Genomic DNA, 15,026 nt, shown 5'->3' on the forward strand with positions numbered 1-15,026 from the left:
TTTTTCTATGTCCTTGGTCTCTCAGGCCATTATTTGGAAAGCAGAGAGGAAATGGAGGTGTAAGGACGCCGTTTATTCTGCTTGAACATTCTGTGGTGTGGAATTGTGAGCTGTTTGGAGTATCGATACTGACACGGTTAAAGTAAAGATAACCAAACTTTAGAATACTGCACATATTTTTGTTCTGTAATTACAGCACTGGGAGTGAACAAAGATGCAATTTCATATTGTTGTTAGGTCTAACTGCAGGTTTCTGTCAGAAAAAAAATATAAAATTAGGCAAATGCTTGGTTATCTGGATTTTTGTGTTTTGCAGGATCTATGTTCAGTCAGGTAAGGTAGAGTGCAAGGCAGACTGTGGGAAAATGTAAGGTGGAAGAAGAAAGCTGGATGGCCCCTTGAGGCATCCCACAGTGAACTGAGAGTGTTATACAGCTGAGCCTTCAGGACTGTGAGCTCTGTGCAGGAGACTGTATTCAAGTGTTTGTGTTTGAAGAGGAAAAATCTAGGAGCAATAGGTATCTTGCATACACAGGAGTGACATTTTGTGGAAAGACCGTCATCTACACGCATGTGATATTGCTGGTTAATTATGAGAAATCTGCCAAGTTGGCGGCCAGCAGGAAAATGGGCTTAAACCTGTGGCAAGAGATCAGACAGAGAGGGAATCCTTTGCTCCAGGGCTTAGTTTATCAGATGAAATTATAAACTCAAGTGCGCTTTCTCACACTTCTCTGGTGATGTGGCCCATGCACAATAAGATAACTCACGCTAGTAGTGTACGCTGTTAAACTGTACTTCCCTGCCATAAGTGGCACTGAAACCAACTTCACAATATTCAAATGTTCTCTTTAATTTTATAATACATATGCTTACATATATATGTATAAACACATAAAATATTTTCATGATTGTATTTATTTTATATGAAAAATATATAATGTTTGTATATATAGTGTAACATAGTTATACTATATAATACAAGAATATGAAGAAAATGGCAGTGAAGTAGTCAAAAATAAAAGCGAAGTGATCACAATTAAGCTTTTCTTTAGTAAACTTCACAACAATAAAATACATCTCTGTAATTTCAGCCTCTATGGCTGAAAGGTATTTACAGTGTATGCTTACCAACCCCTGTTGGCAATAATAGAGAGACATGGTGAAAGTAGTAGAATCAGAACAGTGTTGCCCATATTTAGGTCCTGTGAGACTGTGAGTGCCTCTTAGGAGCAAGAGCATGTGCTCCTTCCTGCTGTTGTATGATTGTGAACCCTCCTCTGAGCTGTTATACAAAGTTTCTTTTTGTATTCCTCAGCATCTGTTTCTACTGTTGGTTAATTGGGATTATCAGGAATGACGATTAATTTTCTTTGCAAGCAGATGGCAACATGCAGCCCCCAGGAGTCAGGCTCACAGAAAACACAAATACTTCACCCAGAATGTGATTTCTCCTCTGTGAGGGCTGGCAATGCTGGCAGACCAAATGCAAAGGACTGTCACACATTCTTGACTCAACCTGGAGCATTATTTTGTACTGGCAGTGCTTAAAGCATCCTTCTCTGTGTTGTTTACCAAAATGTTCTTAAGCTCCAGAGGCAGAACTCAGGGATGAACAAGGCACTACAGCTCTTGGTGGGTGTGAGGGAGAGCATGGAGCAAAGTTTAAAGGAAGATGGGAAGGTTGTCTCCTCAGCAGCCTCACTGTCCCAACATGTGTAGCCAGAGTCAAGCAATCTGGGAGCACTGGTCTCCACAAGCCCTGCCAACTTGCTTCCTACCCAAGTAGAAGGATGTTAAGCATGCTCAGAGCACACCTTCTGACTGTTTTAAGCCTTTTGTCTTGAAAATAGGGGAATATCTCAGCTCTAGGTACTGACATGAGGCAAAAATGGAGCTGTTTGGCAATAGCAAGAAGAGGTACTCTGAGGGCATATATCATATTTTGGTGCCAGGGAACATACAACTCAGGTGGAAAGGGTACTGGAGAGCTTAGTAAAGTTGAGCAACAAATGAACAAGAGGTTTCAATGTTATAATTTTGGATATAATTTTGCTTACAGCTCATGTTTCATCCTTTCTTAAACTTGGCCTCTTTCTTCTGGTAACCTCTAGTCTTAATATATCAGGTACCAGACATAAATAGCAAGGAGGGTCTTCACTAAGAATTTCTGGCCCATACAAGAAGATAGAAGGTTGACCTAGAAAACAAGTGAGAAGAGTATGGGGCTAGGGTGAAACAAAGGCATCAAGGACCTTTATTGCTCTAGATTTTAAGGGTACAATGACATAGATAAATAAGGGCCAGGGCACGTGGCTTTTTTTTTTTTTTTTTTTTTAAGTGCTTCATTGTTAACATGGTCCTTGGCATGCTTTTGGCCTTCTAACTTTCTCCTAGAAAGTGTCCAAGTACTGTTTGGGAATAGCATGTGCTAGTCCAACAGGGCCTGTTCTCACCTTTTGCTGGGAGTGGAATAAAACTTTGGTATATGTGGATGTGACCACTGCTACACCACTGGTATTCAGTTGAAGAATGTCTTATAGCCTGTTTTACTTGCTAGTATAGATCCCCAGTATGTATGGATAGTATAACCTAAGAGGAAGCCTCCTTCCATAAGCCTTTCCCAATCCTATCTTTATGTTGATTTCAAAGAACAAAGGTATCTGGTGACTTCAGAGTTCCTAAGAGAATAGCTTTTAAGTTTGTACACCAAAAGAGCTGGTCCTAAGCCTATACCAAGCTTACGTGTCACCTTCATCCAGCCTCATCTCCTCCATGCCTCTTGTTCTCCCCCCATCTGTAAAACAATGGTGACCTGCTCTAGAAAACAAAACAAAATAAAACAACAACATCAAAAAACAACAAACTAAACAACCAACCAAAAAACCAAACAAACAAAAAACAACCAAAAAAAAAAAACAAACATGGTCATGAGGTGGTGGCAAATGCTCGGAGGTAGCTGTCGTTTTCTGTTTAATTTCTGCATTGACTCTGATGTGCCAGAGGTACAAAAGTCCATATGTAAGAAGAAAAGAACATCTTATCAGTGAGGAAAAACTATTCCCTTTCTGGTCAGCTTGGCCATCAAAAGGCGTCACACGAAACAGGATGCTGAAGCAAGAGGCCACTCTGTCACTTGGGTTGCTTGTCACACACGATGGTCTTTGCCTCATCTCTGTTGGGGGAGGGCTGTGCCGCTGCAGCAGTCCGGGAAGCCATCCAGTGGGACAGCTATCTGTGCATGCATCCCTGGGAACACTCATTGCCTGTGCCCACTCCTCCTCCCCTCCTGCTGCAGCGCGGGATTTTGCAGATGTTCCTCCCAGGGCAGGCAGCTGCAGTTCTCAGACTCCCTGTTTCCATCTCCCCGGTGGTCCGGCCCCACCCGGCCGTGATGGAGCTGCTGATAGTTCCTCCCCTCCCAGGCCCTTCCTCTTCCAAGGACTGAGCAGCAGTCAGAGGAAGAGGGGTTATTCTGTGCCTTTCCCTCGCATCTACTGGCCGCACAGCTATTAGAGGTTTCTCCTGCAGCAATCCGTGCCCTTCCCTTTCTTTCCCTCATGTTCCTGATCCCCGTTTCTCAAACAGTGTGTAAACAACTGAGAGAAAACTTGAGTGTGCAGATAATCCATATTTACAGTCAGATATGGTCTTTCTGTTTACATAGCAGCTGGGGATGTAAATAATGGTTGTTTTTTTTTTTTCTCATTGCTTAAGGAAAATGGCCTCTTAGGCTGTAAAGGGAAGGAATGGTTTGCATTGTTTTTTATTCGCCTGCTTTTGTTACGATATTTGTTTTCCTTGCAAGGAGGTTTGGATCTCTCCACTCCCTGTGTGAGGACTGTGCAGCTTTGTACACACATGCGCATAAGCTTGGAAACGCAATTTGTCTGTTTACAAGTTTTAGTTTAAGGGCAAAACCCTGAAGCAAGAAAATGCGTCATTTCAGGACTCTTGTGACCCTAGGGTATGTCCACGCCACGGTTGGGAAATGCGATGACTGCATGCCTAGGCCTACTCAAAGTCGTTTTTATATATCAAGATCAGATACACCAGTGTCCAAAGTGAACTGAAGAAAAAGCAGTTCCTTGCAGAACTTTCCTGGTTTGGGAGTTTGCTGTGGTGGTTTCACCTGCTAGGCAGCTAAAATCCACCACAAATTGGTCTCTTACTCCCCCTCCACTATGGAAGAGGGGGAGAAAATACGATGGAAAAGGGCTCACAGGTTGAGATAAGGACGGGGAGACACGGACAAAACAGACTCAGCATAGGGAGATTAATATAATTTATTGGCTATTACTAACAGACTAGAGCAGTGAGAAATTAAAAGCAAACTAAAAACACCTCTCCACCACCACCCACCCCCACGCCCCAACCACCCTCTTTTATGTTCTCCCCCCTGAGCGACGCAGGGGAACAGGCAATGGGGGCTGTGGTCAATCTCTGAGGCTTCATCTCCACCACTCCTTCATGGTCACTCCCTGCCCCTGCTCCCCGTGGGGTCCCTCCCATGGATGCCGTCCTTCCCGAACTGAGCCTATGGGGGCTGCCCACAGGCAGCAGCTCTTCAAGCACTGCTCCCACACAGCTCCATCCCACGGGGTCCATCCATTCCCCAGGAGCAAACTGCTCCAGCACGGGGCCCCCACGGGTGGCAGCTCCCCCCAGACCCCCTGCTCCTGCGGGGGCTCCTCTCCACGGGCTGCAGCTCCGGCCTGGGGCCTGCTCCTGCGGGGGCTCTCCATGGGCCACAGCCTCCTCCAGGCCACATCCACCTGCTGCACCGGGGGCTCCTCCACCCATGGGGGGGCTGCAGCATGGAGATCTGCTCCGTGTGGGACCCATGGGCTGCAGGGGGACAGCCTGCTCCACCAGGGGCCTCTCCACAGGCCACAGGGGAACTTCTGTCCTGGAACCTTGATGTGGTCGAAGGTTAACTTCATCCCAGCAAGACCCAGTACATCTGCTGACAGCAGTCCTCACTAATGTAATTTTTTTTTCCTCCATCCATTCTGAAGCGTATTTTTGAGTCAGACCTATGACATCTTATGGTTACAGGAAGTCACTAAGCCATACCACATCAGTAGCTTTGCAGCAGGAGGTACATAAAAGCCACTATCACTGGTCGTGCCACTTACCATCCATAAGGCAGGCTGGGCTGTACAGTGCAAAGCATTCCATGGCCAAATAGTGAGCATCGAGTCGTGTTTGTCGAGGGTCTTGACTGGGCAGCAGAGTGACAAGAATAGTCAGAGCCACCCACGCTAGCAGTGGACAGGGACACTGGATTACTGGTTGTTTGGAGAAATACTGTATGTGGACCTTTCTGAGAGTGTATGTATGTAGAAATTACAGAATGCTCTGCTCTTTGCTGGCACAAATTTCAGTTTCTCTGAAATGCCTTTTGAAAACATGTCCCTTTTGATGATCTACATTCAGATATCCAGACAGAAATTAGAAATACCCTTCCTTTTTATCACATTATACCTTCCTCTTGTACACCAGAAAAATGTGAGTTTTGTTCCGTACCCTGCTTACTACCTGCAGTTAACTAATGTCTTTTGCATATTTTTAATACATGTAGTAATTAATAACAACGACGGTAGTGTTTCAGGAAAGATTGCCTTTTGGGAAAAAAAAATAAAAAGAAAAAAAGAAAAAAAAAAAGATTCATTTACAGGGAAGCATATTTTTCCAGGCAGGTGTGGAATTACCAATACAATGTAATATCCAGGATTAAAACCAACTTTTCTCTTGAAGAAACCACACAGATTTTCTATGTCTTTTAGCTTCTGAAGTGTACTTGGAATTTGGACCTGCTTCCTAGGAGGCACCACGAGGAGTCGGCTCTCCAGCATATGTTCTTTGTGGACCTTGCAGCTTGGGGCACAACCATCACCGTGGCCTTGCTGACCTGCCCTGGACAGCAAGGTGAAGCACAAGGGGATGCAGAGTGGCTTTCTCACCATGCTAGTGTTTTAGACTGACAGATTTCTATCGCAGTGAGAGGAGCAGATAAGCCTAAAATGTACATTTCTGCAAGGGATTGAAAAAATAAAATAAAATGTATTTTCTGCAAGGGATGGAAAAAATGCTTGTTCTTAAAGACCGTGTAGACTGTGGAAAGTGCTGGTGGGCAGTACAACATGAGCACCCAGCCCAGGAGTCCAAGCTCTGGGTGCAGCTGTGTGAATAAATGATTTTTCTAGTTTCTCGCTGAACTGAAAAATGGGTGTGAAGATGTTGGATGGAACTAGTTTTCCTTAAAAAAAAAAAAAAAAAAAAGTATTAAAAATCAGACAGGACTAAACTATTTTAAAGCAATTCTTATCTTAAAACACATGGGTGCATAAGCAGTATTGTCTGATCATCTGTGCACTTCTGTTGGATGATGGAATCAGGACTCGACTCTTACAGTTGCCTCTCTGTTGTGGTTGCTCTTGTACCTGACAGCGGTTGAGTTCATGTTAAAACCTTTCCTTTAGTTGCAGAATTTAAAGATTTTTTTTTCTCTTCTCTACTTGGCTGTCCGTTTTCACACACACACAAAATAATACTGTAGCAATTTAGTTATCTTTGAGACCTCTGTCAAATTCAGTTGAATTCAGGCAATGAGTTCAAACATTATTAGGAGGGAATGTATACAGACACTCACACAGCTGCGTGTACATCCATGTCGATACGGAAAGATAAATCAAGTCAGCTTTGTTTCCACATGGAAAAAGGGCATAAATAATATTTCAGTAAATATTAAAATGTATCACATTGTACAGAAAAGTAAGCAAACAAAATATATGTTTTTTTAATCGTTAACATCAATATTTAAACCCTTTCTCTTTCTTCCTTTAACACGTTCGTGGGTTCCTTTCATAATCATCAAGTGCTTCAGTCAAACTAAATGTGTATTTTTTCCTTTTTTTTTCTTTTCTTTTTTGCAAATATTTTTTTTTTCTGTAAAATCACACTCAGCAGCAGGGAAGAATGGTTTCACTCATCACTCTCCTGATCTGCAGGGTAGGACTCTTAATTCAGCTAAGAAACGGAGGCTGAATGAAGCCGATGCACGCGGCTGTGTCCTAACACAAATTCTAGAGAAGGTCAGTGAACCAAGGGCTGCCATCCACATACATGCCTCTGAAAAATATGCTTGTTGTCCTGAAAATGGATGTAAAGCCATTAAGTGTTTTACAGTTGGAGTAAAAACATTATTTACCTTTCTGCGTGTTGTCGGTCGCTTTTGTTTGTTGTTTGCTGCCTTTTTGGTTGTTGCTGCACTGCTGTTCAGAGGCAAGGACTGAGGAAGGTGGAGGATGCTTAAGGAATATTTTAGTCCTCAACAGCGACTAAATCCAGAATGCTGGATGAAGTGAATAGTGGCAAGAGAAATAACCGTCTGCAACCTTCTCTTACCGTTCCACTTGCACTGCAGCTTTTGGTACGTGGTTACAGCTGTGTTTTCCTCACATTGCACCGGGGACTACTGCTTTTCTCCCTTCTCTCTCTCCATGCTGCATTTTAGGTGGCAAATGTGAAGTGAACGTGGCTAGATTAAAGGGGTGGGGAGGATGCCGAGTGCAGTTAGTGGTTAGTGCATAGCAAAGCAGGGTGGCAAAGCAGTTTGCGAGAAAATTTACAGTTTAACTCCTAATTTTATGCATGTCCCAGATCCCTCTCAACTTCCACTTCTATGAGATAAACAGCACCTTGCTATGAGTCTGGAGCAGGCGATAGTATGGATTTAAGTCGAGATTTGGAATGGTTGCATTTAATGGTTAATTTCAATTCAGTGGTTAACCTCAGTGGTGAAAACAGCGTTTGGGCATTTGCTGCATCACTCATTTCCCCTTAGCTGAAGGTCAGAGGGCTCCGCTCTATCTCCCTGTAGGAGAACAGCAGTTCCCCCGGAATTTGCCAATGTTTGTGGCAAAGAGACGGGCCCTTTCAGCTTTGCTTGCCGTTGCCGGTCCCTTCAGCAAGAGCCGTGGCCGTGCGAGGAGCTGTGAGAAAGGGAAAAGAAGCTGCCCACCCTCCTGCCCCCCGGCCGGGGGCCAGGGCCGCGATGTTCGCCCGCTCCCGGCCCCGCTCGCAACCAGCCCACCGGGGGACCCCGCCGCTGATTTCGGGGCGCCCGGAGGATGCTCTGCCCGGCCCCACTGTCGCGGGGGGTGAGCGATGTCGCGACAGGGCCGCCCGAACCCCGCGGTCCCTCCGCCCGCGAGCAGCCGGGTATCAAACGGAACCGAGGGCCGACGCTGAAAGAGCAAGTGAAGCGGAAATTTAAAGCCCCTCTGCTAATAATAACAGTATAAATAACCGAAGACATCTTGTAAACAGTGCGGTCATAACCCTGAAACATTAAACAGCTCGGTGGGATCTGGCGCATCAGCTGCCGACGGTCGCTGCCGGTGCAGGGGGAGCGCCGGGCGCTCCTGTTTATCTCAACCTAATCTCCCGCAGGCGCCCCGATCGATCGGGGGGAGATGTTTAAAGTACAAATTCCCGGAGCCCTCGGCCGGGGCCCAAACCTCCGCCCCGCGGGGCTCCGGCAGCTCCGTCCCCGCCGGGCCACCGCGGCACAGCCGGGCCCCGGCCGCCGCCGCTCCCGCCCCGCGATAACGCCCCGAGATAGCGATAACGCCCCGCGATAACGCCCCGAGATAGCGATATCGCCCCGGGCCGGCTGAAACTTGCGGCTCCACGGGCACAAAGCTGGGGAGGGGGGGACCCCTCCGTGTCCCCCTCTCCCGTCGCTGCTCTCCCTCTTCCGCTGAACCCGGAGCCGCCCCCTCCCCGAGGGATTGGGTCCAAATCTCTCGCAGTGAGAAAACGCCCCCCCCAGCCCCCATCCCCGCCTTGCTCCCCCTTTCCCCCCCCTCCCCAAAGTCCGGGGGTGGCTCCCCCCGCGTCGCCCCCGGCCAGCGCCGCTCGCCCCGCTGCGACCGGAGTCGGAAACGAAAATTAGAGCGCTCCGCGTTCAATGGAAAGGAAGGTTTATTCACGGAAACAGAGCAAAAACCTGCTTGGAGAAAATATATCTATATATCTTTAGGGTGAATTACTCCATAGAGATGACTGTCAAAGTCAGTTTTTTTTTTTTCTTTTCTTTTTTTTTTTTTTCCTCTAGGCATCTACATATTTCACAGGTCTCAGACAAAAGATACGCGCGTGGTAGGTTTTGTTTGATCTCTGTCTTTTTTTTTTTTCTCTAGTAGCGCTTGAACCAGCAAGGCTCTCGGTGCGGGACACTCGACTGTACACGCATTCAATAAAGTTAAATAGAGTCGGGATCTCTCTCTCGGGGCGGACGGAGTCTCTGCTAGGGCGCCCGTGGTGGCCGGCGCCGCGCCGGGGGGGCGAGCGGCTCTCCCCGGGGCTCTGCCCGGGGCCGGGGGCGGCGGCGGGGCCCTGCCCGCGCCGGGCCGGTGCTGCCGGGGCTCAGGATGCCGTCGGGCCGCACAAGCGGTTTGTGTTCACCACTTCTTTCAGGTCACTCTCGGGTTTGCCGGCTACCATAAAAGGCCAGGTCTGTAGCCAGGAAAAGACACGGGTGGCAAGGGGGTTACACACACGTCGCCGCGCTCCGTTCGCCCCGCGGGCGGCTCTGCAGGGCGCCCTTCCCGACGGCTTCGGTCACGACCCCTTCCTCCTCCTCCCGCAGCTGCCCGGCCGGCTCTCCCCGCGGGATCGGAGCCGCCCCGGGGGCTGCAAACGCCTGCCCGCGGCCCCCTGGCCGGCCTGGGGAAGGGCAGCGCCGTGCTCCGGTCGGGGCCGGCGGGGGAGGGCCCTCGGGGTGCCGGCTTTTCCCACGAGAGACGCCCCGTGCACTTTTCTCCCGTGGGAAAAGCCGGCACCCCGAGCAGTCCGTCCCCCCCCCACCCCGCCGGCCCTCTCTGTCCTCCCACGGCCGCAGAGGCAAGGTTTTGTGTGCCTGTGTGCGGAAGGGGCGAATATCTGGGTTGGGTGTCTGGTTTATGTTGTGCTCCCGTTGTTCTGCGAGTTTTGCTTTTAGCTACAAAATAATCTCCCGAGCCCTTATCAAGATGACACCGCCGGTAATTTGCTTCCTCCACCCCGAGTCCAGAGCTCAAAAGGCAGAGCCAGATCTTGGTGAAACGTCCCCAGATCCCTTACGTGATCCCCTTATCATTAGGCACGGGCAATGCAAATGCTGTACGGGATCAAACCTGCCCCTGGTTTGCACCCGATGCACGTATTTTTACAGCTGGAAACTGGGTGTTTCTGGTGGGGAGACCCCGGGCTGCTCAGAAGGGCTTTCTGCTGCTGGTGGGAGCCGCAGGAAGGATGGCCACGCAGCCCCCACCCCCGGGGGTCTGCAGTGTTTCTGATTTCTCCTCTGTGAGTTTACATGGATAGGGGCGATGTCCTGGACCCAGCAAATCTGAGCGGCCGGGTACAAAGCTCCAGGAGTTCTGTCTTTAAAAAGCTGGGGCTCGAGGATGATTATGGCAGGAAATATCGTAATAGAGAGGAGAGGTCGAGAATAAATCCGGGGCCCTTCCTGGGCTTGGGCCCTTCCAAACGCGTCCCTTTCTCTACCCAAATTCTCACACCCACCCACCTGAAGGTAGGGAGCTTCCGTCAACCTGCCGAGCTCTCTCAGGCATTCCTGGCACAGCAAAACTGCCCCAAATATCTGTGGCCACCCCTGGAGGGGACTGCAAGGAGCAGCGGATGGGGCCCAGGACACTCAGCTCCCAGGGCACCGGGAGGGGGGGCAGCTGGGAGCTTGTCCCCTCGCTCCGGAAGCCTTTGTCACCCCACGGGCTGGCACCGGACCCTCTGTGAGGAAGGAGTATGTGGAGTTTTCTCCCCACACATGCCCCATCCCAGCTCCTTACCCGCTTCTCCCCATCCACACACACACACACACACACACACAAGTGCCTGGCCTCGGCGGGCCGTGACTTACCAGGTTGACCGGGTGGATGTAGCCATTTTCGTACTTGTCGTTGGCCAGGATCTGTCTCAGGTGAGCGATGTAGCTGGAGGCCAACCTCAAGGTGTCCAGTTTGGAAAGCTTGGTGTCTGGGGGCACCCAGGGCAGGGTGGTCTTAAGCCTGGAGAAGGCTTTGCTAAGGACCCTCATCCTCGCCCTCTCCCTGGCGTTGGCAGCGTTTCTCTGGACCTGCTTTCCCTCCTGGCTCACTCCATTTAAAGGGCTCTTCTTGGGGGGAGCTTTTTTCCTCTTGCCCGCAGCCCCTCTCCCCTTCTGAGGGGAGCCATTCTCGCCATTGGATCCCTCCTCGTTGCTCTCGTTGGACGCCCCGAACTCTTTGTTAGTATCCATTTTCAGGCCATCGCACTCCAGCATCTCCACCTCCTGAAGATCTTCCACATCACTGAGGGACCCAGTGGACATGGTCTGGAAGGTGCCAAAGGACCGGCGGGAAAGGGGGCGGGGGGCAGGAAGGGCAGCTCCTCAAAGCTACTTGGAGGCGGTGGAGGAGAGAAGGGGCGCCCGTGCTTTCCTCCCCTTCTCTCCCCCCCAGCACTGAGGCGCAATAGCGGTCCAGAGAGGATCCCCGCCCTCCCGCCCCCCAACCCCGCTTCGCCCGTGTTTGAGGGAGGGAGGGAGCGTGTGTGAGAGGCAGAGAGAGAGAGAGAGAGAAAGCCGAGGAATTTAGTGAGGACACTAGTAATTTATCTGGGGGATAGGAGAGGCGGATCCAGCCCAGGGGAGGGGCCCTGCCCGCTGAGCACACCACATCCCCAATCACAGACCTTCGCACAGGACAGGGAGTGAGGTATCCCAGCAAGCGCTTGCCGAGAGCTCGGGACTGGGATTCAAAGCTTCGCCACTGGAGCAAAGCAACTCTCTCTCTCTCCCCTCCCTGTCTTTCTATCCTCCCCCTTCCTCCTCCTCTTCTCCTTCCCCACTTCCCTCTCCAGCCAGGGCTGCTCTCCCCCTCCCTGCCTCCTCGATGACCCAGGCGGCTGGTGTCACGGTTCTTGACGAAAGCCAAAATGGGTCATGAGCTGAGAGAGCGGCAGATCCACCAGCAAAAGCCTTCCAGGGAGCTTTGCAATGCGTGCCGTCTAAACGCCGTCCTGTAACCTAATCTGAGGGAGATTTGTGGATGATTACATTGGAGAGTGCATCCTGTCCAGCTACTAGTGTATTCCAGGAAAGGAGCGCTCGGACCTCGCCATCATAGCCCGGGCTCTGGAGGCAGGAGAAGCTGCCTCCTTCCAGGATTCCCACATGGTCTCTGGGGCACCCTGGTCCCCTCTTGCTGCCTGAGCTCCTTGGGTGAGCCAGGTGCTGGAGACCCCAAATCTCTCCAAGATGGGATGAGCACTGTGAGGGTGCCGAGGCCAGTGGGGCCATGGGCACTGTAGGGGAAGGAGGAGGTGGAGAAGGGCTCCTGGAGGGTAGCAGTTGTGTCCGACACCCACTTTTCCTCAGAGTTTTGTTGCAGAGCAGATGCCAGAATCTCTCTCTGTTATGTGCAGGGAGGGTTTTATCTGCTGCTTAGTGCATCCTTAAACATCAGGGAGTTTTGCCTGAGTAAACAGGCGAGATAAGGCCCTGGCTGTGGGGACTGCGCCAGTGAGTGCGTTAGGCCTTGCTCTGCATCCATGGAAGTTGAAGAGAAGTTTTACCACGAGTGTGAATGAGCACATCACTGTGCAGCTTGAATGAATAGCCAGCTGTATGCTGCAGTCGTGATCTCTACATACACACACATGCAGCCTCTGCAGAGCAGGCTTTCTAAAGCATTTAGGCATGGCCTAGCTCTTCTTCCACTCTATGTGCACCTTGGTAATATTTTCCCCTAACCCGGCCATGGCCCCCCAAAGGGGCCAGTGAAGTGTGAACCTTCTCCCATCTCTCCTCCCTTCTTCACGTACCTCCCAAGGACTCCCAGATCCTGTAGCAGCCAGGGCTTTCAATGCAGGGGGCTGCAGAGCTGGGCTGGACCCACACGTGGGACTTTGCTGGACAAATGTCCACCATGACCAATCTCATTTCAGGGAAAACCCCAATTATTCAGCTGCTGACCTGAGGATTCACAAAGGTCTGGACAAAAATGTACAGCCCGTGATGTCACGGTGGCACACAGTGGCTCTGGAGTTAATCCAAGGTCACCGAGGCTACAGGAAGGTCCCTTACTAATCTGTGGGAACATTGCGTTGGTTTTTCTGCAGGCACTAAACAAAAACAACCAAGCAAACAAAAATTGTTGGGGGCCAAAGTAGTCTGGCTGTTAAGTGCTATACTCTCCTCATATTAAAGTTTCGGTAGGAGGCAGAGTGTTGTGTTTGATGACTAGAAAACAAGTCTTTTCTATCTATTTATCTGTCTTGGTTCTTTGGCTCAAGTCAGCCAGAAGGAAAAGAACAGATCTAAACTTTAAACCAGTTCTATACCGTTTGGCTGGAAGATAACACCTTCCCACTCACGATAGGATAAGTACATTAAGATATCATATCTCTGAGTCCTGGGCCCTTGGGAATTCACTAACCTCTAACGTCATGTTATGCTAATTGTGCCCTGTTTGTGTTTTCTCTGTGTATAAACTAAACAGATAGTCAGCATATCAGTCCTAATTAATGATTTTTTTTTAAATTTTTATTTAATTTCTTTTATTTATTTTTTTTTCATTTTTCCTTTACAATGTCCTTGTTTCGGATCCAAACTATTACTAATCTCCAGTGTGGAGATTTATGAGCCTCCTTATTTTCTATGCCTGATTGTTGTTTGTGCAGGTGGAGATTTAAATGGCTGCATCCACTGCAGAGATTTATAGTCCAAGTGATTGATGTTAGAAATGAACTAGAGGACTCTTATTGGAGCAAGGATGACTGAAAACCAAGTTGAAGTTGCCTGTGTCTTTAAGCATGAATGACCAGAACACAAATAATCAGGGAACACAAAACCCCCTTAAAATTTTAGCATCAGAAGCTTGCAGAACAACAAAATAAAACAAACAAACAAAAAATGTATATACTCATATAATTTATATCATTTATTTTTAATTTAATAATTTCTGATTATATTTATTTATTTATTTATTTGCTATGGAAAGCAGAAGGGATTACCTGTCTTTAAAAGTGCCTTTAGTATGCAGCTTCATATACATTCTGAAAAAAAAAAAAGTATGCATACATGTCTGTTACAATCCTCTACAGATGCCACACATTTGCAGCTTTTACTGACTTGTATACATTTTGAGTCGTTAGTGCTGGTAAAATGGATCTGATACAGACCACACATTTTCGTGAAGACACAAAACATTTTTTTTTTTTTTTGAGATTATAATGTGTGTGGGATATATATGCACATGCAAACAGCATATTGTATTTTGATTCCTTTACACATGCAGGCTATTACAGTTCTTTTAACAACATGGTTATCCCCTTTTCCCCCTCCAATGGAGATAGCTATGGGCAGACCTCAAAGACAGAACTGTATCCTCTAATCTCCAGGTAACTCTTCTTTCCTAACTCATTACATGAGTTATACCTCTCTTTTTTTCAACCTTCCTCCTCCTTATGTCTTTCTTGGCCAACCCAGGGCTTGCACCCCAAATCTGGCTCCTTGCTTTTATCTCTTTCCCCTCACTTTACATGCCCTACCTAGTCTTCCTGGCTCTTGCTCTGAATTGTAGCTTGAGTTTGGTGGAGAGACCAACTGAATACTTTGCAGAGGATAAAGTTGTGATGGCTGCAACCATCCTAACAATGGTGTGGCTAATTCTTCAGTTACATGACTGGGACAACGGACTGCCACAGGGCTAAGGGGACTGTCTGTGAAAGATGTGAGCAGCTCAGGTCCTTTTGGCCTTTCCAATATATTCACTTCTTCAGTCATGTTTTAAGAAGAAAGTCAAAATACTGTCATGGGGAACATCAGTACAAATCTGTGATTTTCCCTTGTAAATTACTATAATCTGTGTTTCTCTAGAAATGCTGAAACTTACATCTCTTGTTTACTTGTAATTGAGACCAACAAAGCCATTAGGATCAGGCTGGCTGGGGGCAGACATGCTTGGTATGGAGCT

General features: G+C 48.5%; 1 protein-coding gene across 1 annotated transcript; it reads right to left on the minus strand.

Annotated features, from left to right (window-relative positions):
• Nucleotides 1–8,973: 8,973 nt before the first annotated feature.
• On the minus strand, nt 8,974–11,652 carry TCF21 (transcription factor 21). Its single transcript, XM_068677365.1, has 2 exons — nt 10,931–11,652; nt 8,974–9,525 (listed from the first exon to the last, which is right to left on the minus strand). Exons 1-2 carry the CDS (start codon nt 11,378–11,380, stop codon nt 9,436–9,438), a joined length of 540 nt encoding a protein of 179 aa, XP_068533466.1. The 5' UTR covers nt 11,381–11,652; the 3' UTR covers nt 8,974–9,435.
• Nucleotides 11,653–15,026: the final 3,374 nt, after the last annotated feature.

This window comes from Anas acuta, chromosome 3 (assembly GCF_963932015.1).
Source record: "Anas acuta chromosome 3, bAnaAcu1.1, whole genome shotgun sequence".
Lineage (NCBI taxonomy): Eukaryota > Metazoa > Chordata > Aves > Anseriformes > Anatidae > Anas > Anas acuta.